We start from the raw sequence: 27,952 nt of genomic DNA on the forward strand, positions 1-27,952 counted from the left end.
TAAATAAGACCCTGCGACTACACAGAGAATGATGAAAGGATAGAAGGATAAAAAGAAATATTGAATAGCTATCCATTTGGTAAACATGGTCCATATTATGAACTGAATAGTGCAGTGGTCCTGTGGAAAAAATATTATGTGATCACATAATTGAGGGCTGTGTCATAATGCATGTGCATGCACTCAAATTAATTTAGGTACAGGCAGACCCCGGGTTACGTAAAAGATAGGGACTGTAGGTTTGTTCTTAAGTTGAATCTGTATGTAAGTCGGAACTGGCGTCCAGATTCAGCCGCTGCTGAAACTGACCAGCGGCTGACTACAGGAAGCCCGAGCCAGAGTTTCTCTGCCCCGGGCTTCCTGGAATCAGCCGCTGATCAGTTTCAACAGGCTGAATCTGGACGCCAGTTCCAACTTACATACAGATTCAACTTAAGAACCCCAGGCGTCCCCAAGTCAGCTGCTGCTGAAACTGATCAGCGGCTGATTCCAGGAAGCCCGGGGCAGAGCAATTCTGCCTCGGGCTTCCTGTAGTCAGCCGCTGGTCAGTTTCAGTAGCGGCTGACTTGGGGACGCCTGGGGCAGAGCAGCTTGGGTGCTGCTGGGTTGGTCCAGTAGCGCCACTCTTCGGCGCTACTGGACCAACCCAGCAGCACCCAAGCTGCTCTGCCCCAGGCGTCCTGATTCAGCCGCTGCTGAAACTGACCAGCAGCAGCTGACTTGGGGACATCTGGGGCAGAGCAGCTGGGGTGCTGCCGGGTTGGTGCAGTAGCGCCCAGAGCGGCGCTGTGGGACCAACCGGCAGCGCCCCAGCTGCTCTACCACAGGCGTCCGGAGAAAAGCCTGGTCTGCTGGGGGGGGGGGGGGGGGGGCGCACTAGCTGCGCCCCCCCCCCCCCCCTCAGCAGACCAGCGAGATGCGGGCGGCAGGACCGAGACGCGCTGCGGTCCCGCCGCCCGGGTCCTCCACAGCTTTGCTCCCCATCTCCCTGGTCTGCTGGGAAGCAAAGCCTCGGGGGACGCCGGCTGCGGGACAGCCGTGGCACGTCTGGGCTGTGTCGCTGCCCGTGTGCTCCACGGCTTTGCTCCGTGTGTCCCTGGTCTGCTGGCGGGGGCTACCTCCCAGCAGACTAGGGAGACGCAGAGCAGCTTTTCTCGCCCCGGAGGACGCGGGCGGCGGGACCACGGCGCATCTGGGCGTCCCGCCGCTCCCGTCCTCCGGGGCAAGAAAAGCCCCGTTTGTAACTGCGGATCCGACATAAGTCGGATCCGCATGACTCGGGGACTGACTGTTTTTCCCATTTTTGAGTCTCTGACTTTGCAATCTGAAATACCTATTTACAGCATCAATATTTTTCTCTAGTCCAGGCTCAGTGCAGGAATGCTTAAATGCTTCCTAACATTTTTATAGAAGCTTCAGGCGGCAGCCGAGTTAGTCTGTTACAGAAGAAAAAAGAACAAATGGTCTGGTATGATACTATCTACATGTTTTGTTAGTCTATAAAGTGCTACCAGACCATTTGTTATTTTTATAGAAGTAAGACACCACTGAACCAGAGCAGAAAGATCAGCAGGGGATAGTTACCATTTGCACACATTGCTACTGAGACTCTTTCACTCATAACTATTTTCCTCATAACTGTAAAAGGCCATAACTTCAGCATCTCAAACACTTCTGTGTAGCAAATGCTGATTATAGTTCTTTTAGGGTACGTCTAGACTACAGGGTTTTGTCGACAGAAGTTTTGTCGACAGATACTGTCGACAAAGCTTCTGTCGACAAAGAGCGTCTAGACTACATTCAGTTCTGTCAACAAAGCAAGCTGCTTTGTCAACAAAACCCTGTAGTCTAGACACAACCCTACATGCAATAACATCTCCTGTCGACAGAAATCTGTCGACAGAAGGCGTTATGCCTCGTAAAATGAGGTTTACCAGCGTCGACAAAACTGCTGAGTTCTGTCGATGTTATGTCGCCAAAACTCTGTAGTCTAGACACACCCTTAGTTTAAAGATAAATACTATATCTGTTGCAGATATTTTAAAGGCACCTTTTATTGTGGTTTTATGTTTCATTTATTTGTAAATACGAGGGGCCTTGTAATTTTCAAATTTCAAATTGGCCCTTAATCACAGAGGGAGCAGATCAGGTCAGAGAAATTTTGAAGACGTGCAAGGGTTTGCTGACCCATGCTATATAGTTAATGGAATGTTGACAAATTTCAGGCAGTTGCTTTGTATGTGTGTATGGTGTGACACAGATGTCTATTTCCATATCCTTTTATCCGTTTGCTCTCTGTAAAAAATGCAGATCTTCATAAGGAAGAGGCAGAAGTAATTGTTCTCTCCTTGCAACCCTCTCCCTCCACCACAGAACTCTTTTAGTTGCTATAAAGGGTACTAAGAGTCCATATTTCTTGAGCTGTAAAATAGAGAGATTTCAATTCCATACTGAAAGGACTGAAGTTTTGTTTCCACTACATGGCTAACTTAATAAATTTGAAAAAGTGCCTAACCTGTGGAGAAGCCAGGCAATAGAGGAAATACCAGCTATGTTATCCCTTAATAAGGGAGTAAAAGAGTTCTTTGTAAAAACAGAGGTGTATAACATAGAAGTAGTAATTAGTTTATTCTGGCATGAAAAATACTAAAATTGGTTCTTAGCAAATGTAAATAAGTCACCATACATTGAATTGTATCATATAGTCACATTTCATTTTAACAGTGGAGCCCATTACTTATGAACTGCGATGGTCAGTGAAATAGTTTATAGTAAACCATTTCATACGCCTAATCACAAATAATGTAATTGTTGGCAGTCCAATTATGGAGAGAAACCTCTCAATTCTCTTGTGTAGGAATTTTAATTAACTGCTTCAAGAACCAATGAACCATTGAAAAGTGCTTTTAAACAAGGGGTGCCCAAATATTGCCCAATCAAAGGCAGCTTTGGAAACTGGCCAAGAACTCAAGGGCTATGCCTGATTTGTATGGCAGAGTAAACTGTATCTGCTCTTATTTTCAATATGGAGTATGTCGTCTTATTCCAGTTTAATCCAATTTAATATTGTCTTTAGAGTACATGTTTACTACTTGCAGCTCAGTTTGGCCACTTTACTATAGCAAATTAATAAATAGATCATTAAACTGATTCAGCTGTTACAATAAAGTAAAACAAAATGACAAAATCACATGACTATATGACTTCAATTCACAAATAGAAAAGGCTGATCAACAATCTTTTTTAGGTGAGCTGACAAGGGTTGTTTAACTTATATAGTAAATATTATCAACTACAAGTTCTCCCCGCGTTACAGTCATCCAATTTACAAATATCCGCACATATAAACAAAAGCTCACCTGCAGCCTCAGGGGAGCAGTCAAGAGGCACAGGTGGTGGTGAGCAGCAAATGTGTGGGCTGGAGCATTCTGGAGGCAGGGGGTGTGCAGCCAGTGAGTGGAGAGAAGCAACGCTTTGAAGGGGAAACTGCTGCTTCTCTCCAGCCACCAGCTGTTTGGCCGCCCCCTGATGTTCCAGAGTTCTGCGGCTGGTGCTCATTCCACTCACTGCCTCCTGGTGAGTGGGGGCTGACTGCAGCCTGTTGAGGGGGAGGAGAGGGTGTATAACTGGAGGAGGGGCTGGTTATAGGAGCCATTGCAGAATTCATGGGGGCTGGAAGTGGAGGCCAAGGGATGCTCAGAAGTCCCCTTCAGAATATCCACCTACTGCCTCATCCTTCTCTTTTAATCCCTGCCTTTCCTCAAGCACCAGCATTCAAAATTAAATAAAAAACTATTTCTACTATATTCCTTGCAATTATACAATATTTTAGATGCTACATTCTGAGTTAGGTCAGTGTTCGTGGTCTAGCCTGGGAACCTAACTACCATTTATAACATTGTTTCTATGGGAAAATGTGTTCTGAGTTCTAAACAACCAACTTCCATGGTAAATTACCAAACCACACTATTTCTGTATGGATATATGCATATATATAGTTTTGAGAGTCAGAGTTAAGGCTGTGTGTAAGTAAACAAACAAATCCTGGCACATTGCAATATAGTTAATAATTCAATCTCAGTGTGTGGACTCTATTGGTAATGAACTATTTGTGTAAGTTATTGTGTTAGTTCTAAATGTATGGCAGAGATATTTTCACTTATAATACATTTGTTATGAAGTTATAGTTATCATTGGAGTGATGCTAACTATATTGTAGGTTAATAACAGACATCTTAAATGCATAGACATCAAGCGGGGATGCTACAGCAGTTAAAGTCCTCTGGGAAATGCATTGTTGTTTGTGGATAAATAATATGTGGTTTGGTAATTTACCATGGAAGATTATTTTTTAGAAAAGGCCTGGATTCTTCCATGCTAATCCTTGTACTTGTGAAAGAGGAGGATGATTAAGGTTGGCAGTTAGTGAGAGAATTTAGAGAGGTCTATGCTTGTAGGGAGAATGGGTGGGAGATGCATTATATATGCTATCCTCCCTCTTGCCTCGAGGATAATCTCCTGAAAAGGGGCTAGTTACTATGGTGATAGGTGCTGTATTTTACCAAGGTAGATTGATGTAAAAGGCAGCTTGATTTCATCACTTTTTAAATGCATCCTTTCCATGACATATAAAAAACCACCTCCTCTCTTTAAGAGAGGTTTGAGATGAAGCAACTCATAGGAGAATCATTGGCAGTGTAATCCCATCAAAACCACACTGGTGGGGAGGTGAAGGTGATGTGGAAGCAAAAACAGAGGCTTTTAAAGAGAGTATGCAGTGCCTTTGGCTCCAGTGGATTTCCCAAATTCCATATGGATCTCATGGATTCTGTTTCATTCCATTTGTAGCAATATTATTGTGTTCTGAGGCTTCTTTTAAAGTTTTTAGGCAAAGCTTTGATTTCATATCAATCAGCATTAGGGACGAACTGTATAGTACTCTGCAGTTTATTTGAACTTTCACTCATGCAGAGTTAAAATAAACTGATCATCATGGTAGAGCATTTTCTCTAGTGCAGAAGTTTGACATTTAATTAGTTTTTCCATGGCCATCATTTTCCATAGTTGTAAATAAGAGAGAAAAACTTATAATTAAAGTAAAAACAGTAAGAGGCTTTTCTCTAAAGGACACTGTATCATACGACTTTGACCTTGAAGATTTTCAGTGAAATGACAATCTTTTTTTTTCTTTATCACAATCAGTATCAAATCTTCAGGTGTCATGCTTAGTACTTTGAATGGAGTTTAAATCAGTTATTACAGTGTAATGGTCAGATTAAAATCTTGGGCACGTTTTAACAAGGCGGCATCTAACATAGATGCATTGTCTGTCTTCAAAATACAGTCTCCTCCTTTATACTCTCTTATTTAAAGGTTTTTCCAGATCATTTATAATTCATTGAGATTTTGATGATACAGTGGTTTGCCTTCTGGCAGCTGTAGCCCCGTAATTTAAAAGTATTACAGCTCTGATTACGCTGTCAGTCAGGGGGTAATATTCTCAAATTCACATCTTTCTGATCACACCTACAAAATCAGTAGGTAAAACAACTTGTTGATTGAAGGTCACAAAGATGACTGACTGTGGTATAGAAGTCCTACTTGAATCAGTTTTAATGGTAGAGATTGGCAGCAGCTTGTGTGATATAGCACAGTGGGAAAAAAGAATTATTAATCAGCGATCTTGCAGCTAGTACATGATTGACACGTAAGATAAAGGCATCAGTAATATAGAATATTAAAGCTTTTGGTATTATGGATCTTTACATTTGTTTCTTTTTTGTTTCTAATACCTTCACAAATTACTTTTATGTAAGGGATTTTGTTGAATTTAGGATTTAGGTTTCCTATTCTAATATGAATGAATGTCATCAATTCATATTTAGCTTTATTGCTAGATAAGTTAAATTATTAAATTAAACCACTGATTAATTTCTAGTATATCAATCACTTGAACCCTGAGGTTTGTTTTAGTTCTTAGATAATTTGAGTATGAGTGTGGGTATGGCATGTACATTTTTTCTGTTCAGAAAGTTATATAGAAATTAAGTTGTGTATAATTTTGCCATGTGATTGTCAGCCATAGCATGTTTTAAGATCTCTTGCAATTTTGTTTATGGCAGCTGCACAGCACATAAATGAAAAGGTTCATGGAAAGAAAACGTGTGTAAAAACAGACTGGCTTAAATCATTGCTTTTGACTAAATCATAACATCACTAGACTGCTTTTCATTCTGCCTCTGAACTGAATAAAATCAAGTCTAAATAAATATTGAAAAGGAGACATGTCTTCCTATGTGCCTTATATATATTTATAAGATACATGAATTTTCCTGTTTATACCTTGTTTTGTTTCTTTCAGCATGTGGAGAAACACTGCAAGAATCTACAGGGAACTTCTCCTCTCCAGGATTTCCAAATGGTTATCCTTCCTACACACACTGCATATGGCGAATCTCTGTTACTCCTGGGGAGAAGGTACTTAACCACATCTTTTCCATAAAATAAACAAAAGCATTCCTTTTTAAAAATAATACTCTTCCCTGTTTATTTAGCTTTCTTTTTATCTAAAGTTTGCATAATATTGGGAACTGATTAAATCCCTTGACCCAATAAATTACAGATGTTGAACTGTATTGATTTGACTTCGTCTCATACTAGTAAATGCTCAAAGTTGTTGCCATTTGATGGTTGATCAAGTAAAATGAGTTCATTGCTGTAGTCCACTTCATATAACAAAAACCCACCAAAACTTCCCCCATTGACAGCCTCAGTCTAGAAACAGAGGCTGTTTAATGGGCATGGAGCTTCAGATACCTTCTCATCTGCATGGTTGGCCCTTCTAGGGTGGGGCTCAGTCACACTGATTGGGCAGGATAGGGAAACAGATTGATGGTGTTGCCTACCTAATACCAGCATTCTTAATTCAGTCAGTGGGCTTATGTTTGTAAAGTGAATATACAGGCAGTCCCCGGGTTATGTACAAGATAGGGACTGTAGGTTTGTTCTTAAGTTGAATTTGTATGTAAGTCGGAACTGGCGTCCCGATTCAGCTGCTGGCTGCTGAAACTGACCAGTGGCTGACTACAGGAAGCCCGAGGCAGAGTTGCCCAGATGCGCCACGGCTATCCCGCTGCCGGCGTCCTCCAAGGCTTTTCTCCCCGTCTCCCTGGTCTGCTGGGGGAGGCTCCCTGGTCTGGGCTGTCCCGCTGCCCGCGTGCTTCGCAGCTTCGCAGCTTCGCTCCGTGTCTCCCTAGTCTGCTAGGGGGAGCTCCCCCTAGCATACCAGGGAAACGCAGAGCATCTTTTCTCACCCCGGAGGACGCGGGCGGCGGTTCCGCAGTGCATCTGGGCGTCCTGCCACTCGCGTCCTCCGGGGCGAGAAAAGCCCCGTTCGTAACTGCGGATCCGACATAAGTCGGATCCGCGTAACTCGGGGACTGCCTGTAATGGAAAGGAAGAAGAAGCTACATGAGTTTCAAATGTATCATTGTAAGGGTTCTCTGGTAGTGTTCTAGTGGAGAATTTGTATACTGTGATTTAGGGAGTTTAAGCTTGCTGGTGAAAGTTTTCATGAAGCAGAAGCAGAGACCAAGTTCTCATACTAGATGTAAATTTTGGAAGAAAAAGGAGCAAGAGAATTATTGAGGTGATACTAAGGGTGAAAGAAATAAGGCTTCCTTTCACAACGTTTCTGTGATATTGAAGGCACAAGCCATCTTTTCTAGTGTATTTTCAGCTTTCACCATGTTTTGTTCTTATTTATCTATTAGGATATTGACTTCCCTCAAAGTAAACAGATTCAGTGGGATAAAGGGAGGTACGGAGAGTTATTCCACAGACAAAATGTGTAGAAAAACTTATACCAGGACATTTTGAAGAGATGAAGAGGCTATTAGGAGGGCAATATGAAGAGAGCTATAAGAAGCACTCTTCAAAATAAAGTTAACCTTCTGCCCCCTCAAATCCACCCTAAACCACCAGATATTGCATTCAGACTATCCCCTGCTCTCCAACTCAGTACAGAGATTCATTCTCTCAACTTCAAATTACCATTTTTTTACTTCTTTCTTAGTATGGGTCTCAGCAATCTAATGAACATGTTTGTTTTCTGATGCGTGGATAGATCCCACAGAGATGTGAGAGCTATTACTATTGTTATGAATAAAAGCAAAACCTTTTGGAATGTGTTAGTCCTAATGTTAGCAGGCACGTGAAACAAAATGAAATACAAGCAGTCTCAAATGCTTTCAAGATGTTGGTGGCACTGCAGATTGGTAGGGAGTGGCAAATAAAAATGGCTGAATAGGAGAAGTAAAATAAATACGATGGGAGGGATAATTTTACATCCACATTGCCTACATTGTATCACAGTTGATGCTACTGCAGCAAAAATTTAAGGCCCCTACATTCTTTTATTTTCTCCTGTAACATAATAAATAAATATATAAAGTTTTAGGGTATAGTTTAATAGTCGTCTAACCACATGAAATCTTAGCAGTCACACAACTATTCTATAATCCCTGGAGGTGGGGCCAGCATCCAGTGCGCTCCTAACCCTACTCCTGGGGAGCCGCTTGCCACCTTGCGCTGCTGTCTCTGTATCAGCAGCGCAGGGTGACAGGTAGGAACCAGTCCACAGTGGGAGCCAGTTTAAAAACTAGCTCCCAATGCAGACCAGCTACCTGCCACCCTACACTGCTGCCTCTGATACAGAGGCAGCAGTGAGGGGTGGCAGCAACCACTGTCTGCAGGAGATCTGAGCTCCCCACAGACAGAGGATGCTCTGTGGCAGCAACCCCTGTCCACACGGAGCTTAGACCTCCCCAGCATGGACGGGGCTGCTGCCACAGACAAGCCCCTGTCTGCAGTGAGCCCAGGCTTGCCGTGAATAGAGGCTACTCTGTGGGATGCAGAGCAGCCTCTGTCTGACGGGAGCTCAGACTTCCCATGGACAGGGGCTGCTGCCGCAGACCAACCTTTATCTATAGAAGACCTAGGCTTGCCACAGACAGAGGCTGTGTCACGTGAGCCTCTGGAGGGAGGGGGGCGAGGGGAAAGTGTCAACAGGGAGCCGGTGCTGGGAGGATCCAGCTTTTAACCAGCCTGTCCTCCTTCCCCTCCCCCCACCACTGCCTCTGTAGCTGGCACATGTAGGGAGCCTGCTTGAAAGCTGTCTCCCTGCACGTATCAGCTCCCACCTGCCCTCCTCACCCTCCAAAATGCTGCCTCTCTATCAGAGGCAGCAGTGCAGGGTGGGGACGGGGCAGGAGGATCCAGTGTTCATGGATAGCCAGATTTTAAGACAGCTAATCAAAGGCACTGGCTGCCATTCCACAAGGGGGTGGGGAATGCATGTAGTCAGCAAGATTAACCAATAAACGTCGGCTTGTCATTTAATCGTGTAGTTGTCTACATGTTGACATCTCTGTTATAATTATTTTTTTGTTTAACTTAGAAAGTGGTTCTTTCTGAGGACTTTAGCATATATGCAACTTTACATAAATGGAGCGGGACATTAGGTTTAACATCATATATTTATAATGTAATTGCAGCCCCATTATGCTAGATATTGCAAACTCAAAGCAAGAGGAGAGCCCCAGTCCTGAAGGTTTTACATTGTAAGAAGACACACACAAAAAGAAAGTTAGAGATTAATTCCCTAAATATACTTTGATAAGATATATAGTACTTATTGGGCACAATTCCACTCAGGCTCTGACACAATTCTGATAGATTTGTGTAACAACTGAGAGCTAAATATATACATTATGGCTATGTCTAGACTGGCATGATTTTCCGCAAATGCTTTTAATGGAAAAGTTTTCCGTTAAAAGCATTTGCGGAAAAGAGCGTCTAGATTGGCATGGACGCTTTTCTGCAAAAGCACTTTTTGTGGAAAAGCGTCTGTGCCAATCTAGACGCGCTTTTGCGCCAAAAAGCCCCGATCCCCATTTTCGCGATCAGGGCTTTTTTGCGCAAAACAAATCTGAGCTGTCTACACTGGCCCTTTTGTGCAAAAGCTTTTGCGCAAAAGGACTTTTGCCTGAACGGGAGCAGCATAGTATTGCTGCAAGAAGCACTGATTTCTTCCATGAGATCGTCTGTGTTCTTGTGGAAATTCAAGCGGCCAGTGTAGACAGCTGGCAAGTTTTTCCGCAAAAGCAGCTGCGCAAAAGGGCCAGTGTAGACAGCTCAGATTTGTTTTGCGCAAAAATGCCCCGATAGCAAAAAACTGCTTTTGCGGAAAAACTTGCCAGTCTAGACACAGCCTATGTGTAAATGTTCCATGTATTAAAATAGATTGAGTCATTTTTGCCTCATTTCACACTAAGTTGTACTTGAAATAATTGGGAATGCTTTCAGAGTAAGGAGATTAATGTGAGTAAGAGTTGGTAGAATCAGGGACTAAGAATTAATTGGCACACGCAACACTATGCCTTAGAAACAGATATTTACGTCCATATTTTTAATCAAAAATCAAAAATTGCATTCTTTATGAAGGAACAATTGAGACATAAATATGTTTGCTTTTAAACACTAAAGTAAATGTACAATAAAGTGCCATTTGTTTTAGGATTTTTCATGCATGTTCATTTTCCCCTAAAATAAGAAGTGATCTAATGATGGAATGAGAAATCTTGGACTCTAAATATCCTGGCTTCTTGTACAGGTAGTCCCCGACTTACGCGGATCCGACTTATGTCGGATCCGCACTTACGAATGGGGCTTTTCTCGCCCCGGAGCTCACGGGCGGCGGATCGCCACACGTGTCCTCCGGAGCGAGAAAAGCTTCTCCCGGTCTCCCTGGTCTGCTGCAGGGGTCCAGCAAAGCTGCTGGACCCCCCCAGCAGACCAGGGACACCCGAGCAAAGCCACCCAGGCGGAGGGAGTCCCGCTGCCTGGGCGGCTTTGCTCGTTTGCCCCGGAGCAAACCCGCCCAGGCAGCGGGACTCCCCCTGCCTGGGCGGCTTTGCTCCTGTCCCCCTGTCCCCCTGGTCTGCTGGGGGGGGTCCAGCAAAGCCACTGGACCCCCCCAGCAGACCAGGGACACCCGAGCAAAGCCGCCGCCTGGGCGGCTTTGCTCCCGGGCAAATGAGCAAAGCCGCCCAGGCGGCGGCTTTGCTCTGGTGTCCCTGGTCTACTGGGGGGGTCCAGTGGCTTTGCTGACCCCCCCCAGCAGACCAGGGGGACAAGAGCAAAGCCTTGGAGCATGCCCGCAGCGGGACAGCCCGGGTGCGCTTGGGCTGTCCCGCTGCGGGCGTGCTCCAAGGCTTTGCTCCTGTCCCCCTGGTCTGCTGTGGGGGGGGGGGTTCAGCTAGTGCGCCCCCCCCAGCAGACCAGGCTTTTCTTGCCTACCCCTAGGGTAGAGTAGCTGGGGGCTGCCGGGTTGGTCCCGCAGCGCCGCTCCGGACCAACCCGGCAGCACCCCAGCTGCTCTGCCCCAGACGTCCCCAAGTCAGCCGCTGCTGGTCAGTTTCAGCAGTGGCTGAATCAGGACGCCTGGGGCAGAGCAGCTGGGGTGCTGCTGGGTTGGTCCAGTAGAGCCGAGGAGCCGTGCTGCTGGAGCAATCCAGCAGCACCCCAGCTGCTCTGCCCCAGGCGTCCCCAAGTCAGCCGCTGCTGAAACTGACCAGCGGCTGACTACAGGAAGCCCCAGGCAGAGTTGTTCTGCCCCAGGCTTCCTGGAATTAGCCACTGATCAGTTTCAGCAGCAGCTGACTTGGAGTCGCCTGGGTTTCTTAAGTTGAATCTGTATGTAAGTCAGAATTGGCGTCCAGATTCAGCCGCGGTTGAAACTGATCAGTTTCAGCAGCGGCTGACGCCAGTTCCGACTTACATACAGATTCAACTTAAGAACAAACCTACAGTCCCTATCTTGTACGTAACCTGGGGACTGCCTGTACTCTGGTTTCTTTGGACTGAAGAGTATATTGTTTCAACATAGCTTAGTGGGTGTTTTGGTGGAGTCTTATTTTCCCCTATATTCACTCCAGAATCTACGCTGACGTATGCTAGCATAGACCCTCTATGAGGTCACTGGTGATAAGAGGTTGTAAGAGTGGTATCTGTAACAAGCACTGTCATCTGAAAGGTGAATCCCTGTTTTCTGGCTCTGAGGATTTAGTTGTCTTAGGAAGATTAAAGTGTACCAATGTTTTCTGGATCTTGCCTTTTGAATACATTATATTATTCTTTATTTTTTCCTTTAGCCTGTATATAGATGTTTAAATAGGACAAATAATCCTAAATTATTGTGGGAGGAAAATTCAATTAGAAAAAAAATCTTGCAGAAATGGTTGGTTAGCCCCGTTTCCACAATGAACTTTGTTCTTTCTTGTCCCAGCCAGTAAGAGGTGTGATATATTATTCTATTTGAGGCTGCAATGGCGTGACTAAGTTTGCTTACGTACCCAATAATTTCTTAATTGCGCTGACAAATGTTCATTGATTGTCTTTCTCTGGAGACTTTCAGTCATTCTGTCCCCTTGAACTATTGTTCTGCCTTGTCTACAGCTCTTCAGATTTCTGTGGAGTTGCAAAATTGAGCCTTCTATATATTCATGTTTATTTCTAACCAAGAGTTGTGCCATTTTCAGCTCACTAAGAGCACATCTACACAGCAGTGTTGCTTCTAAATAATTAAGTGAGCATCTACACAGCAAGCTTGTTATTTTGAAATAAGTTTGAAATAAAGGATGTTTTACTCTGAAATCCGTAACCCTCATTTTACGAGGGCTAACGCCTATTCCAAAATAGTTATTACAGAATAGGGTGTGTGTAGACAGCACAATTGTGGTTATTTTGAAATAAGTGACCTCCAGGGCTTCCCACAAGTGTCCAGCTGGCCTCTGGCTACACTCATCAGAACTCTCTAATTCCCCTTCCCCTGCAGCCTTTAAAGGTGTAGCCAGGGGGGAAACAGTGTATGGCACACAGCAGGCCCAGCTTGCACCATGCCATACAGCAGCAGCCATCCCTGTACACTCTGCTGCCATGCCAGATCACAGCACTATGCCTGAGCCCCCCACAGCTGCCAGTACAGCTGTAGGCAGCTTCCAAGCCCCTGCCTGGTGGCAGAAGAGGCAGGCGCCTTCCTGGTCTGCTGCAGAGATCCTGGATCTCATTGAGATCTGGGTGAGGAGACAAACTCCAGGATCTCTGCACTAGACAGAGGAATTCAGACATTTATGGCCAGATGGCCAGCAGCCTGGGGCAGAGGAGACACATCTGCACCCAGCAGGTGCAGACAAAAGTGAAGGAGCTGAGGCAGGCCTATACTAAGGCCAGGGAGCTCAGCTCCTGCTCCAGGGTGGCATTCCAGAGCTGCCAGTACTACGACCAGCTCCACCACATTCTGGGCAGGGTGTCAGTCCCTTCCCTCCACTCCCGTTGTGGACTCTAGGTGGAAGATGCCCATTGTCACCCTCCTGGAGGGCAAACCTGGGGCTGAGGAGGAGGAGAAGACCTTGGAATCCATGATGCCCGCCGGCCAGGATCTCAACCTGTCCTGAAGCCCTTATCATCTTTCCAGGATGTTGCCCAGGAATCAGACAAAACCGGGGAAGGCCCATCAGGTGAGCTCTGTGACTGTCCCTAGACACATCCAGGGGGAGGGGGCGGGTGGTGAGAGTCTGCATGCTCCTCGCTCGGCCTTCTTGGCCTGTGCTAGTTGGTGCACATGAGGTGCTGGTCTGGAGCACTCAGCCCCAGGAGGCTGGCAGAGAGGACCCTTGTGCTCCTGCTCACAAGGTTCCTGCACAGGGTTACCTTAGTCCTGAACCACATGATGGGACACCCTCCCACCACAAGCAACAACAAAGGAGACTGGGGTCCTGGACACACACATACACACGTATGTCAGGGCCACACTCTTGGGGTAGCATCTGCTCCTGGGTGGGCACAGTGAGTGGAGGACATCAAGCCCCTGCTAGGAGAGCCTGCTGGGTGGGGGAGGAAGTAGAGGGACCCCAGGAGCACCCTTCCCAGGAAGTGGCATCTGCATTCACACACACCTCCCCCCAACAACCCCACCCCTCCTCCAGTGGGCAGGGATAGAAGTTCTCTCCCTCCAGGACACCGCCAGTACTGGACCCTGTATGTGCGTGGCACAGAGGGAAGCTGAGCCGCCCAATCATCCCCCTCCACCTGCAGGCTCCTGGGCTGGCAGGAACTTTCCCTTGCCTACTTGTCTATAGGATGTGGGGGTAGCGTGGCTCCCCCCGGGGACATCTGTGACCCTGCAGGAAGGGGCCTGCTGACTAGGTCACTGCTGGCCTTGCTCCAAGCATATCACCTTCATGGGACCCGAGACCTTTCGATGTTGGCTCAGAGATGCGGGAGAGGCTTCAGGCACCCTGTCTCCTGGGATGACTGCCCTTCTCTTTGTTCTTCACAGCTGGACCAGCTGCGAGTGAGGCACCCAGGACACCTCCTACACCATCTTCCCAACCCTGTGGGAGCCACTGCCACAGACAAGCCCGTGAGGAGCTGGAATGGAAGCACATCACTGCCCTGTGAGACCTCCAGCGGTCTCTTGACATGGACATGGAGCTGCGCTGCACCACCTGGCGGGAGCTCTTGCAGCAGGCCTGGACCATGTGCACGGCTTGCCATTGACTGTCTGTTGGCTGCACCTGCCCTAGCTCCTTCCCCAGCTCCTGCCCCTCCAGCTTCCCTCCCTCTACCCCCCATGGCCACCAAGGGCCCTACACACGTGGCAGTGGGACCACCAAAGGCAGGTGCCACTCCCAGCCTGATCCCTGAACCTCTCCTGCCTCTCTTCCCCCTTCCTTCCCTCTTCTCCCCTTTCCCAGATTCTTTTCCCAGTTATATCTACCCCAATTAATCAAAAAGTAGACTTTATTGTTTCAGAAAGCAAAGGTCTGTTTTATTATATCAAAAGGAGAAGGGGAGAGGGGGCAGAGCTGGCCCAAGCCCTTTCGGTGCCCTGCTCCCAGGCGTGTGGCACTGCCCCCGGATGCGTGGTGCCGCCCCGGACGCGCAGCAACGCCCCCAGGCGCAGGGTGCACGTGCAGGCCCACCCGTGGGACATAGACCCACCCCACAGGGTGCACAGGCCCACCCCCCGGGGCGCATGGTGCATGTGTGCAACGGCCACGGCCGCTGGTGCGCAGTCTGGGGCCTGCCCCCAGGGAGCATGGTGCATGCGCTGCCCAGCGTGACCCGGCCAGCACTGCTGGTGCGCGCGCTTGGCCGTGCAGGGCCCTGCAGCCATGGGGGGAAGGGCGCAGTTGGCCGGCACCACAGGGCCGGCGCTGCAGGAGCTGGGTACGCGGCTCCTGATGGCAGCTATAAGGGATGCCACGTGCCCCGTACAGCTGCCACAGGCGCCCCCCATTGGATGGTGCCCTGGGCAGCTGCCCGGCTCGCCCATGCCTCTGTCCGGCCCTGAGAGGGGGAACTGAGGACAGAGGAAGAGAAGGATGGGGGAGGAAAGGCACAGAGAGGCAATGCACAGGCCGCTTGTGGGGAGGCCCTGGGGAGAGTCTCTCTAGGGTCCTTGTGTGAACTCTCCCTTAGGACCTCTCAGATGCGCATAGCCCCCTGATGGGCCTGCCAGATAGCAGCCATGTGCAGCTGTTCAAAGGCCTTTCTGAGCTGCACAGCCTCTGCTCTCCACTCTAGAAGGAATATCTTCTCCGTATTTTTGCCTATATTATGCAGAACACAACGGGTTGCCTCAATTGGAGGACATTCCACTCACCAAGGTTAAGGCAGGTCAGGAGACAATGGAACCTCCCTTTCAGACACTTGAAGGTGCCCTCCACCCCAATGTGGGCCCTGCTGAACCTGGCATTGAAGCATTCTTTGCTTTGGTCCAGGTATCCCATATAAGGCTTCATTCAGGGGAGCAGAGGATAGGCAGCATCCCATGTGCACATTGGCATGTCCACATAACTGACTCTGATGGTGTGGTTGGGGAAAAAAGTGCCAGAGTGCAGATTCTCATAGAGGCTGGAGTTGCCAAAGATGTGAGTATCATGTGTCTTCCCTGACCACCTGATATTGATTTTCAGGCCTCAGTGTTTCATGGGGGCCTGCAAGACCATAGTAAAGTGGCCCTTGCAGTTAATGTAGTCATATGCCCGTAGTTGGGGACCCACATGGGGATGTGGGTGGTGTCAATGCCCCCCCCCCCCAGCAAAGTGGGCAATCATAGAATCATAGAATTAAAGGACTGGAAGGGACCTCAAGAGGTCATCGAGTCCAGCCACCCGCCCTCAAGGCAGGACCAAGCTCCGTCTACACCATCCCTGACAGATGTCTATCTAACCTGTTCTTAAATATCTCCAGAGAGGGAGATTCCACCACCTCCCTTGGCAATTTATTCCAATATTTGACCACTCTGACAGTTAGGAATTTTTTCCTAATATTCAATCTAAACCTCCCTTGCTGCACTTTAAGTCCATTACTCCTTGTCCTGTCCTCAGAAACCAAGAGGAACAAATTTTCTCCTTCCTTGTGACACTCTTTTAGATATTTGAAAACCGCTATCATGTCCCCCCTTAATCTTCTTTTTTTCCAAACTAAACAAGCCCAGTTCATGAAGCCTGGCTTCATAGGTCATGTTCTCTAGACCTTTAATCATTCTTGTCGCTCTTCTCTGTACCCTTTCCAATTTCTCCACATCTTTCTTGAAATGTGGCGCCCAGAACTGGACACAGTACTCCAGCTGAGGCCTAACTAGTGCAGAGTAGAGCGGCAGAATGACTTCACGAGTTTTGCTTACAACACACCTGTTGATACAATCTAGAATCATATTTACTTTTTTTGCAACAGCATCACACTGTTGACTCATATTCAACTTGTGGTCCACTATGACCCCTAGATCTCTTTCCGCCATGCTCCTTCCTAGACAGTTGCTTCCCATCTTGTATGTATGGAACTGATTGTTCCTTCCTAAGTGGAGCACTTTGTATTTCTCTTTATTAAACTTCATCCTGTTTACCTCTGACCATTTCTCTAACTTGCTAAGGTCATTTTGAATTATATCCCTATCCTCCAAAGAAGTTGCAACTCCACCCAGTTTGGTATCATCTGCAAACTTAATAAGCGTACTCTCTATCCCAATATCTACATCATTGATGAAGATATTGAACAGTACGGGTCCCAAAACAGACCCTTGAGGAACTCCACTTGTTATCCCTTTCCAGCAGGATTTAGCACCGTTAACAAAAACTCTCTGACTACGGTTATCCAGCCAATTATGCACCCACCTTATCGTGGCCCTATCTAAGTTATATTTGCCTAGTTTATCAATAAGAATATCATGCGAGACCGTATCAAATGCCTTACTAAAGTCTAGGTATATGACATCCACCACTTCTCCCTTATCCACAAGGCTCGTTATCCTATCAAAGAAAGCTATCAGATTAGTTTGGCATGACTTGTTCTTCACAAACCCATGCTGGCTATTCCCTATCACTTTATTACCTTCCAAGTGTTTGCATATGATTTCCTTAATTACCTGCTCCATTATCTTCCCTGGGACAGACGTTAAACTGACCGGTCTGTAGTTTCCTGGGTTGTTCTTATTCCCCTTTTTATAGATGGGCACAATATTTACCCTTTTCCAGTCTTCTGGAATCTCCGCTGTCTTCCATGATTTTTCAAAGGTCATAGCTAAAGGTTCAGATACCTCCTCTATCAGCTCCTTGAGTATCCTGGGATGCATTTCATCAGGACCTGGTGACTTGCTGACATCTAGTTTCCTAAGTGATTTTTAACTTGTTCTTTGTGTATCCTATCTTCTAAACTTACCCTCTCTCTGCTTGTATTCACTACATTAGGCACACCTCCAGACTTCTTGGTGAAGACCGAAACAAAGAAGTCATTGAGAATCTCCGCCATTTCCAAATTTCCTGTTACTGCTTCTCCCTCCTCACTAAGCAGTGGGCCTACCCTGTCCTTGGTCTTCCTCTTGCTTTTAATGTATTTATAAAAGGTCTTCTTGTTTCCCTTTATGCCTGTAGCTAGTTTGATCTCATTTTGAGCCTTTGCCTTTCTAATCTTACCCCTGCATTCCCGTGTTGCTTGCCTATATTCATCCTTTGTTATTTGTCCTAGTTTCCATTTTTTATATGACTCCTTTTTTATTTTGAGATCATGCAAGATCTCCTTGTTAAGCCAAGCTGGTCTTTTGCCATATTTTCTATCTTTCCTACACAGCGGAATTGTTTGCTTTTGGGCCCTTAACAACGTCCCTTTGAAATACTTCCAACTCTCCTCAGTTGTTTTTCCCTTCAGTCTTGCTTCCCATGGGACCTTACCTACAAGTTCTCTGAGCTTATCAAAATCTGCCTTCCTGAAATCCATTACCTCAATTGTGCTGGTCTCTATTCTACCTTTCCTTAAGATCATGAACTCTATTATTTCATGATCACTGTCCCCCATACTGTCTTCCACTTTCAAGTTCTCAACTAGTTCCTCCCTATTTGTTAAAATCAAATCCAGAACAGCTTCTCCTCTGGTAGCTTTTTCAACCTTCTGAAACAGAAAGTTGTCTCCAATGCAGTCCAGAAACTTATTGGATAGCCTGTGCCCCGCTGTATTAGTTTCCCAACATATGTCTGGATAGCTGAAGTCCCCCATCACCACCAAATCTTGGGCTTTGGATAGTTTTGTTAATTGTTTAAAAAACGCCTCTTCCACCTGGCTAAGTGGCCTGTAGTAGACTCCTAGCATGACATCACCCTCATTTTTTACCCCTTTTAGCTTAACCCAGAGACTTTCTACACAGCTATCTCCTATGTTCATCTCCACTTCAGTCCAAGTGTGTACATTTTTAATATACAAGGCAACCCCTCCTCCCTTTTTTCCCTGTCTGTCCTTCCTGAGCAAGCCGTACCCTTCCATACCAACATTCCAATCACACGTCTCATCCCACTAGGTTTCTGTAATACCAACGATATCATAGTTGTATTTATTTGTTAGCAATTCCAGTTCTTCCTGCTTATTACCCATACTTCTCGCATTTGTATCTAGGCATCTAAGATACTGATTTGATCTTGCCTCCTTGTTGTGCCCTGACCCTCCTTTCTCCTTGCCATTATAGGCCGTAGTCCCCCCCATTTCCAACCCATCTCCCAGTCCCGCACATTCAGCACTTACCTGTGGTCTTTGCTCACCTGTCCCCGTCGAACCTAGTTTAAAGCCCTCCTCACAAAGTTAGCCAGTCTGTGTCCAGACAAGGCCTCCCCACTCCTGGAAAGGTGAACTCCATCTCTGCCAATGATGGAGTTCATGGCACCTAGGATCTCCCCATGCCAAACTGGTTCCCAATAGAGCGGTAGCTGTCAGGGTTGGCGAGCTTCCACAGAGCAATAGCGACCAGCTTTTGCAGGGGGTTGACAGTTCTCGTGAGGGAGTCCCATAGCATGAGGGCAGGGGCAAACCACTCACACAGTTCCAGGAAGGTATCCTTCCACATGCGGAAACTCTGGAGACACTGCTGGTTGTCCCACCGCTCCATGACAATCTGGTTCCACCAGTCGGAACTGGTGTCCAGTTGCCAGAAGCAGCAGTGCACGGTGTGCAGGGAAGGGCAGGAGGGGCAATGCTTCATGAGCAGCATGTAGAGAGAGGAGAGGATGTGCCCCACCATGAGCTGGGGGTCCTATTCCTACCGAACCAAAAGGGCAGCCTGCAGAAACTGCAGCAGGAGGTGCAGCATGGGGTCTGAGCAGTCATCTGCTTGCAGGCAGGTTGGCTCCATGGCTGGAGTGCTGTGGTGTCCACAAGGGCAACCAGAGCAGGCAGTGAAAAGGCTTTGCTGTCTCTTAAGGAGGTAGGCAAAGGACAGGAGTGTGAAACATGACTGTACAGGGGGACCCTTTAAGCTTGAGCCTCAGACAGCAGCTCCAATAAGTGAATGCTGTCCTGATGTCCTGCCTGAAGTGCTTCCATTTGGCCTTAAATACGTCCAGTGAGTGTGGATGCTCTATTTCAAAATAGCTAATCGCTATTTCAATTGGCATTTGCTCTATAGACGCACTATTTTGAAATGTGCAGTGTAGATGTACCCTAGCAGAAAGCCATAAAACCTTACACAGTAGTATGAAAGGAATACCATATATTCTAAGAAGCTATAACTCTGACATGGTGGGTTTCCCATAACATCTCATTCACTGAGTGAGTAAAATGTTACAATTCTTCATTGTTTCTTTGAAATACATTCACAAAAAATCCCAAACATGGCAGGGAAAAAATTTGGTTAATCAAAAAAAAAAAAAAAAAAAGGTTCACTGCACCTTTAAATCCCCACACTTCCTGCCATACACAGCAGGGGAAGAATGTCCCCACTGGCCTTCCATTAGAGAAAAACAGAAAATACCAGACATTCTGGGCACCGCATTTCAAGAAAAATGTGGAGAAGTTGGAGAGGGTCCAGAGAAGAGCAATGAGAATGATTAAAGGTCTAGAGAACATGACCTATGAGGGAAGACTGAAGGAATTGGGTTTGTTTAGTTTAGAAAAGAGAAGATTGAGGGGGGGTCAAGATAGCAGTTTTCAGGTATCTAAAAGGGTATCATAAGGAGGAGGGAGAAAACTTGTTCGTCTTGGCCTCTGGGGATAGAACAAGAAGCAATGGCCTTAAACTGCAGCAAGGGAGGTTTAAGTTGGACATTAGGAAAAAGTTCCTAACTGTCAGGGTAGTCAAACACTGGAATAAATTGCCCAGGGAGGTTGTGGAATCTCCATCTCTGGAGATATTTAAGAGTAGGTTAGATAAATGTCTATCAGGGATGATCTAGACAGTATTTGGTCCTGCCATGAGGTCAGGGGACTGGACTCGATGATCTCTCGAGGTCCCTTCCAGTCCTAGTATTCTATGATCTATATTTACTTTATTTTTGAATTTCATGGGAAGGAGATTCAATATGTAAAAAAATAGCTGAAGTATGACAAAATAGATCAACTATTACTTATTGTTTCTGAAATAACTGTAACTGAGATACTACTATAAATTCCACAGTTATGAACTGATCAGTCGACAACACAACTCATTTGGAACTAGAAGTATGCAATCAGGCAGTAACAAAAAACAACCCCTTCCCCTGTAAGTTACTAAAAATATAGGGAAAGTAGCATTCTTGTTCATAGTAAAGTTTCAAAGTTGTATTAAGTTAGTTTTCTGTTGTAAACTTGTGAAAGTTTTGAACAACTCCTATTCTGGTGATATTCATAACTCTGAGGTTCTACTGTATGACCCAGGATTCCTACAACTGTAAATGTGTGAGATGATGAAATATGATCTAATTGTTTTTATTTTTTCCAATGTATCAAATATATATTGAAAACATTAATCCTATACTTGCAGATTTAATAAGTTAATGCTAAATTCTTGCTTTTGTCCCATACAGTAAAGGGGAAGAGACACAAAGACGAAGTAAGGGCTAGTCAGCTTTGTTGCAATTCCAACACTAAAAGGCATGTAGGTCTGTTTTCAAGATGCTTTCTACAGACCTTATAGTATCCAGAAGTGGATGGGGAGCAAGCAGACCCGTATTCTGTTCCCTCCCCCTCCACCAGCAGAGAGGGACAGCTGCACAAAGCATTGTTGCACTCATTAAGAGGGCATAGCAGTTACTGTTCCCTGCAGCACACCAGGGAGCTCTGGGAAAGTTTTTCTGATGCTTACCCTGATGCAGTGTGCCTCTGAACCACCCAGTACAGGTCTAAATTAAAGGGACAATCTAGCCATTAAAGGATATTTCTCTTACCAGTATACTTAGCCTTGATTTTGTTTAATCCTATTGTTTCATTTTAGTAGGGAGAGATATCCAATAATTTTAATTAATGATAATCTGTCTAATATTTTCTCCAATAGTGCCTAGAATTGAGGTTGGAATATCCAAAATGAGGAAGAAACTATTTTTTCTTTACTTGAAACTTCATTCCTTTTCTTGGTGTCACTTATATTTAAACTGTATATTAGTTTGCCTGCAGTAGCTAATTTTTAAAAATATCTTCTATTTCAACATCAAGTTGTCTGGGAAAGATTGTGATTTCTGGATAACTACTGTATTGTATGATCCTTAAAAAAGAGACATATAGTACATCTTGAAGCAATCGATGTAAAACTTTTTGACTATTTTGGTCCATTGTTTAGATTAAAATGTTATTTTTTCCCCCTCATCACAGCTGAAGAGAGCTTCTCTGACAGTTTTAAATGACATGCACAGCTGGTACATGGCTGCCATGGGAATGTATTGTAGCAGTGTGAAATTTAAATTAGTGCACAGTAGCAAATGTTTCCTCTCTAGCAGCATATTTAAAGTTTGAGTACCCAGTATTAGTCACATGACACAAGAAACAATGCTCTTTAATGACTCTTTCTGTTGCAGTGCAAGTATGCTTCAGCTCAGTCTTTTTTTTTTTTAATGGTAATTATATAAGTGAGAAATTGTTTAAAAAAAGACTTTAGATTTAAAGAGGGCTGCTTTCCCCATTTCCTGGGGGAGCCAATTTTATCCTTAATTACATGTGTGTAACTCCCAATGAAATCATTAAGATTTAACCATGTGAAGGGACTGTAGAACCATTTCTAGGATTGGTTTGAATCCAGCTTCCTCGATTTTAAAAAAAAGGAATAAGGGCAAAGATGGACAACCAAAGTTAATGAAAGTCTATGAATTTTAAAAACTATTTTACAGACTAAACTTGCAACAAGTGATGCTTATCTTCTTGTTATGCTGACCATCTCTTAAATCTAACCTTGTTGTAAGAATCATTGCTGTATGATAATGCTCTTGCCTTTATCATTTTATAAAATATGTTAATTTCAGGATACAAAAATAACTTCCAAGTTAAACAAAAAATGAATTAACTTTGATCTTAATAATAGAATACAGTAATATTTGTTTTAACGCTACTAATGCTTACATGTTTACAGCCATTATTTTGTAGCAATGCTACCCCTGCAAGAGAGGTTTTACTATAAATTTAGCTTTACATAGAGTGAGCTGGATTAGGGATGTTAAATTTAATTTAATCAACTAATCGACTAGGTGATGAATTTTCCATCAATTATTCAATAAGTGGGGGAGCTGCCGAGGGGTTAGTTCCTGGCCCGGGATGTTATAAATAAGCCATAATCCATTCACTGAACACAGGGTTTGGGATGAGGTAATGATGTCCAGTAATGTCATGTTCTTATCTGGATTTCTTAAAAAAAAATCATGGAAACGGTGAAGTTAAAGTGGTCAACTTTAAGCCAATCAGTTTACATAAAGTTATATCAGTACCTGTAGCATTCTGTTATACTTACTATAATACGTAACTTGAGTATTTCCAAAGGAGTAGCTATTTAGCCATCTAGGCAACTGGTGTGAGACTTTAAGGATGATCACTATGACTTTGTCTTCATAGCATAGTAGTTGGGCTATCTATATTCTAGTGATGGCTACAGCCAATTTAATTATATGGCATGCTATTCTCCTCTGCATTGCAGATTGTTTTAAACTTTACCACAATGGACCTGTACAAGAGTAGTCTCTGCTGGTATGACTATATTGAAGTAAGAGATGGCTACTGGAGAAAATCACCTCTGCTTGGTATGAAACCATTTCCCCACTCTGCTGTCTGTAATTACCAAAATTGTTAAACGTATAGTTAACACACAGAAATTAAACTCTTTGCTTGCTATTCACAATAATGTTGCAAGCCTTTAAAAGCTATAAAATGCTCAGGAAATATAAATAAATTAAAAAACCTCCCCTCCTCAAAACAAACAAACAAGCCAACCAACCAATAAGGAAACAAAGTTTAGTCTCAATGGAACAAGAGGTTATTAAGTAGTTGCTTGAAACCAAGCATGACAAACAAGTACGCATGTGCTTAAAGTAACTGTTCATGCAGCATTTTTGTTTTTTTAAATAACTAGGTTGCTATAGTTTTGATGATAGAACTTTTTGACTAAGTAGTCATTGCTGCATGCACTACCAGTGTACATAATTAGCAACTGACTACCTGTGACTAGGAAAGCTCTACTTATGAGCTTTGTCTCTGTAGTTGTTCTGGTGTGGTTACAAGAGGGAGAGCTTTCAGTTTGAGTAATCAACATTCAACCATCAAGATCTCCTTGTAAGTCTATAATGCAGCCCATAAAGTACAATTTTCTTTAAAAAATAGTGCAGCTGGGAAGGTTTGAAACCCTTCTCTGCCATGATCAAGTAGTGGCATGCTGGGACATGTACTGTGTAGTATGCCTTTTCTAAATAAAAAGGTAGGCGCTGGTACTTATTGCTTCAGGGTGCATTTCAGTAGGATGTAGGCAAGCAAAAACAGAGTAGTTAAACTGGAAAAAAACTGATATTTTATAGTTTTGGCCTTTTTAACTAATACAGTATATGCTAGAGCTGTTCTGTGGAATTAAATACATTACATGCTACTGCATATAAATTATGGTATTCATGCCCATGATAAACTGTAGATTTACACAATAAATTATGTATATTATGATCTTTTGACCACAGTCTGCCTTCTTATCCCATCCACTTAAAAAACCTGTCATTTTTAAATTAAAAATGTATAGATTGAGAAGCATTTCAATTTTTTCTCCTCACGAAATTGGAATTTTTCCTTTACTTTTGCTGACATTATTCCAGTATGAGGCCCAGGAAGCATGATGCTCAATTCTTAATCAGACATAGCTTTAAAGTATATCTTTTGACTCATTCTGGATAGGAAGAGAAGACCCTTCTGCCCCCTCCCTCTATTAAAATTTGTGAGCCTCACATATTAAAATGTACAAAGTAAATATTGTTAAATCAACCTCTAAGAAGTTTTCAAGGAACATTTTTTTCTTACTTTGCCTATCTGTAAATATCTATTATCATCAGTGAAAATATTTTTGTTCATTTGTGTGTAAGGTGAAATCAGCATTTATTGATAAAAATTGAATCCTTCCAAGCCTATTCATAAAGTGAATCCACACATGCAAGTGCTTGTAGGATTTGGGCCTGAAACATGACATAAGCTTATTCATTGCTTGTTTTTAGGCAGGTTCTGTGGTGACAAACTGCCAGAAGTGCTCACATCTACTGACAGCAGAATGTGGATAGAGTTCCGTAGCAGCAGCAATTGGGTAGGAAAAGGTTTTGCAGGAGTTTATGAAGGCAAGTCACTGTAAAGTTTAAAGATGACTTAATTATATGGATAATGATTAACAAGAAATTCTTTAATACTGGGACAAAAGTGGGCATTGATAAAATAATTAATTTTATCTGAAATTGGTTTCTAATTTTTGAAAAGACAGTTTGGTTGTTTTGGTATAGACCATCAACTGTATAGCTGTATAATTTTGAAATTGTTGATATGATCACATTACAGATGTCATCCTTTCTAATAGCATAAGTAATGATGGTCATAAGTATATCTTGCACATTTTTAAAAATCTTTAATTAAATAGTAATTGGAAACTCCCTTCAACTTCCTCAGTAGATTTTGAGTTCTGTTCTTTCGCACGTATCTGAGGCTACGTCTAGACTACAAGCCTCTTTTGAAAGAGGCTTTTTTGAAAGATACTTTCGAAAAAGCCTCTTTTGAAAAAGAGTGTCTAGACTACAACCAGTACTTTTGAAAAAGCAAGCTGCTTTTTCGAAAGAGAGCACCCTGGCAGTCTGGATCCTCTCTTTCGAAAAAGCACAGTTTGCATTACATAGCACCTTTTTTCGAAAGAGCACTTTCGAAGAAAGGCATTCTTGCTCATAAAACAAGGTTTTCCGTGGTCAAAAAAACTGCTGCATTCTTTCGATTTACCTTTGAAAGAATGCGGCAGCAGTTTAGGCGCAGGGGAAGTTTTTTTGAAAAAAGGCCACTTTTTTTTAAAAAGAAAACCTGTAGTCTAGATATACCCTAAATGTCTGCATTACAAAGAATATTGAGGGAACAGAGAAGAACCTGTAACTTTGAGGTTGATCAGAGCTTTTACTCACAATAACATTTCTCTCACACCGGATCCTAGGCTCAAAAGTGAGAAAACATATACAGAGACTGTAAGCTGTTTGGGATGCAAAACATAAAGAAATATTGGGGTCTGGGAGTTGTTGAATGTTTCTTATTAGATATCTTGTTAGAAGGCGGCATTGAAGCAAAAGTGTATTTAATATTTTGTTCTGTGCTTTTAATTCTGTACTTCCCCACCTTCCTTCACAAAATCTGGTTCTACTCCTGCATATACACAACTGTAGTTTAAGTAGATGAGAAAGTTAATAGACACCTGCTTGAAATACAGTGTAGCTCAGTTTAATACTCTTTAGTAGAAAACAACGTGATTGAGCCCACATCTGTTTAGTATATGAGTGTAGGCTCCTGAAAATACTTATGCATTTGAGTAGCTTTACTCATGTGAATTGCTTCACTGAACACAATGGTTATGTCTACACTCGCGGCTTCTTGTGCAAGAACATCTTGCTCAAGGGTTCTTGTGGAAGAAGTCTTGCGCAAGAAAACATCCACACTGCCAAGTGCACACTGTGCTTTTGTGCAAAAGCTCCCATGGCAGTGTGGACACTCTCTTGCACAAGAAAGCTCCAATGGCCATTTTAGCCATAGGACTTTCTTGTGCAAGAAATCCCTGCCGAGTATCCACGCTGCCCTCTTGCGCAAGAGCACCTGAGCAAGAGGGCTTACACCTGTTAAAAAAGAGCATAGCTCTTGCGCAAGGAGCCCTCTCTTACCACGCCATATTGTAAATTTCCTTGTGCAAGAGCAGGCGGGCACTGTAGACGCTCTGCGGATTCTTGTGCAAGAACGGCCATATTTGCGCAAGAAGCCACGAGTGTAGACATAGCCAAAGTGTAAGTGTTTCCAGGCTTAGACTATAGTTTGTAGCTAAAGATTCATAGATTACTTTATAGGATGAAGTTTCTGTTTCTGTTTTTAATGAGGCTAACAAACTCTACATAAGGATATAGCTATCCATGAGAAATGTATGTTACAATAGTCCCAAAGGGCATAGTAAAACTGAAATTATTGTGACAATTTTAAAAGTCATAAATCAAATATATCAGTGATTCCAGAGTCTTCCCTAGTGTTATTAGCACTGAATTATTAAAACAGTAAATATTCTGTGTAACTAAAAATGTGCAGTAGTTTATACTGCCAAGCTTGATTTCAGCCATAACCTATTTAGAGTGTGTACATTTTTTCCATGTATAATTTTATCACTACACAAAATCTGTCAGTGCAAGAAGAGGGGAAAATATCAGTATTGAAAATATACTTAGACTGAATTTTATACTTTCATCAGCAATCTGTGGAGGTGAGATCCACAAAAATGAAGGCCAGATCCAGTCTCCTAATTATCCCGATGACTACAGACCAATGAAGGAATGTGTGTGGAAAATAACAGTGTCAGAGAACTACAATGTCGGATTAACCTTTCAGGCATTTGAGGTAAAGCCATTTAACTGATCTCAGCAAATCATCTAGTGGATAACTGACAGTGCCATTTAAGGGAATCCTCATTAAACCAATGAAGAAACAAAGAATCTCCCCTCCACCCTTGGAAAAAAAAATCTGGTGCTGAAGTTTCCTTTTCTTGGGACCTTTCCCGTTGCAAACATTTTCAAGAAGATTAAAGGGATTTTATGTTATCTGTGCTATTTGAATTGGAATGTTTTAAGTACTGACAATAGTTTCTTTTGATGAATGCATAATCCTGTTCCGCAAGGCTGCTTTAGGATTCTATTAAATAATAGCACTATTATTTCTTTTCTAAATCTAATTCTAAAAAAAAAAAGAAAAAAAGAGCGAATGCCTTTCTGGAAAGAAACTACTATTTTCTCTTATTTTGAATGCAGAAGCAAGTACTGTATTTTTTAAAAAAAAGCCAAATTCTTAAAATGATCCAAAAGCTTTTATATTTTTTAAATTTAACATCTGTATAGTATATCTCTATAAATATTTTTATTGAATGGCACAG

The 27,952-nt window shown here is 43.7% G+C and overlaps 1 protein-coding gene across 6 annotated transcripts in view; it reads left to right on the forward strand.

Annotated features, from left to right (window-relative positions):
- Nucleotides 1–27,952, forward strand: part of TLL1 (tolloid like 1) — a 397,022-nt gene that overhangs the window by 319,665 nt on the left and 49,405 nt on the right. For all 6 annotated transcript variants that reach the window (XM_075930164.1, XM_075930162.1, XM_075930163.1 and 3 more), the window contains 4 exons: nucleotides 6,362–6,477; nucleotides 23,477–23,579; nucleotides 25,026–25,142; nucleotides 27,278–27,423. In XM_075930164.1, coding sequence (XP_075786279.1) covers nucleotides 6,362–6,477; nucleotides 23,477–23,579; nucleotides 25,026–25,142; nucleotides 27,278–27,423 — 482 coding nt within the window. The remainder of the gene's footprint in view (nucleotides 1–6,361; nucleotides 6,478–23,476; nucleotides 23,580–25,025; nucleotides 25,143–27,277; nucleotides 27,424–27,952) is intronic.

This window comes from Pelodiscus sinensis, chromosome 5 (assembly GCF_049634645.1).
Source record: "Pelodiscus sinensis isolate JC-2024 chromosome 5, ASM4963464v1, whole genome shotgun sequence".
Classification (NCBI taxonomy): Eukaryota; Metazoa; Chordata; order Testudines; family Trionychidae; genus Pelodiscus; species Pelodiscus sinensis.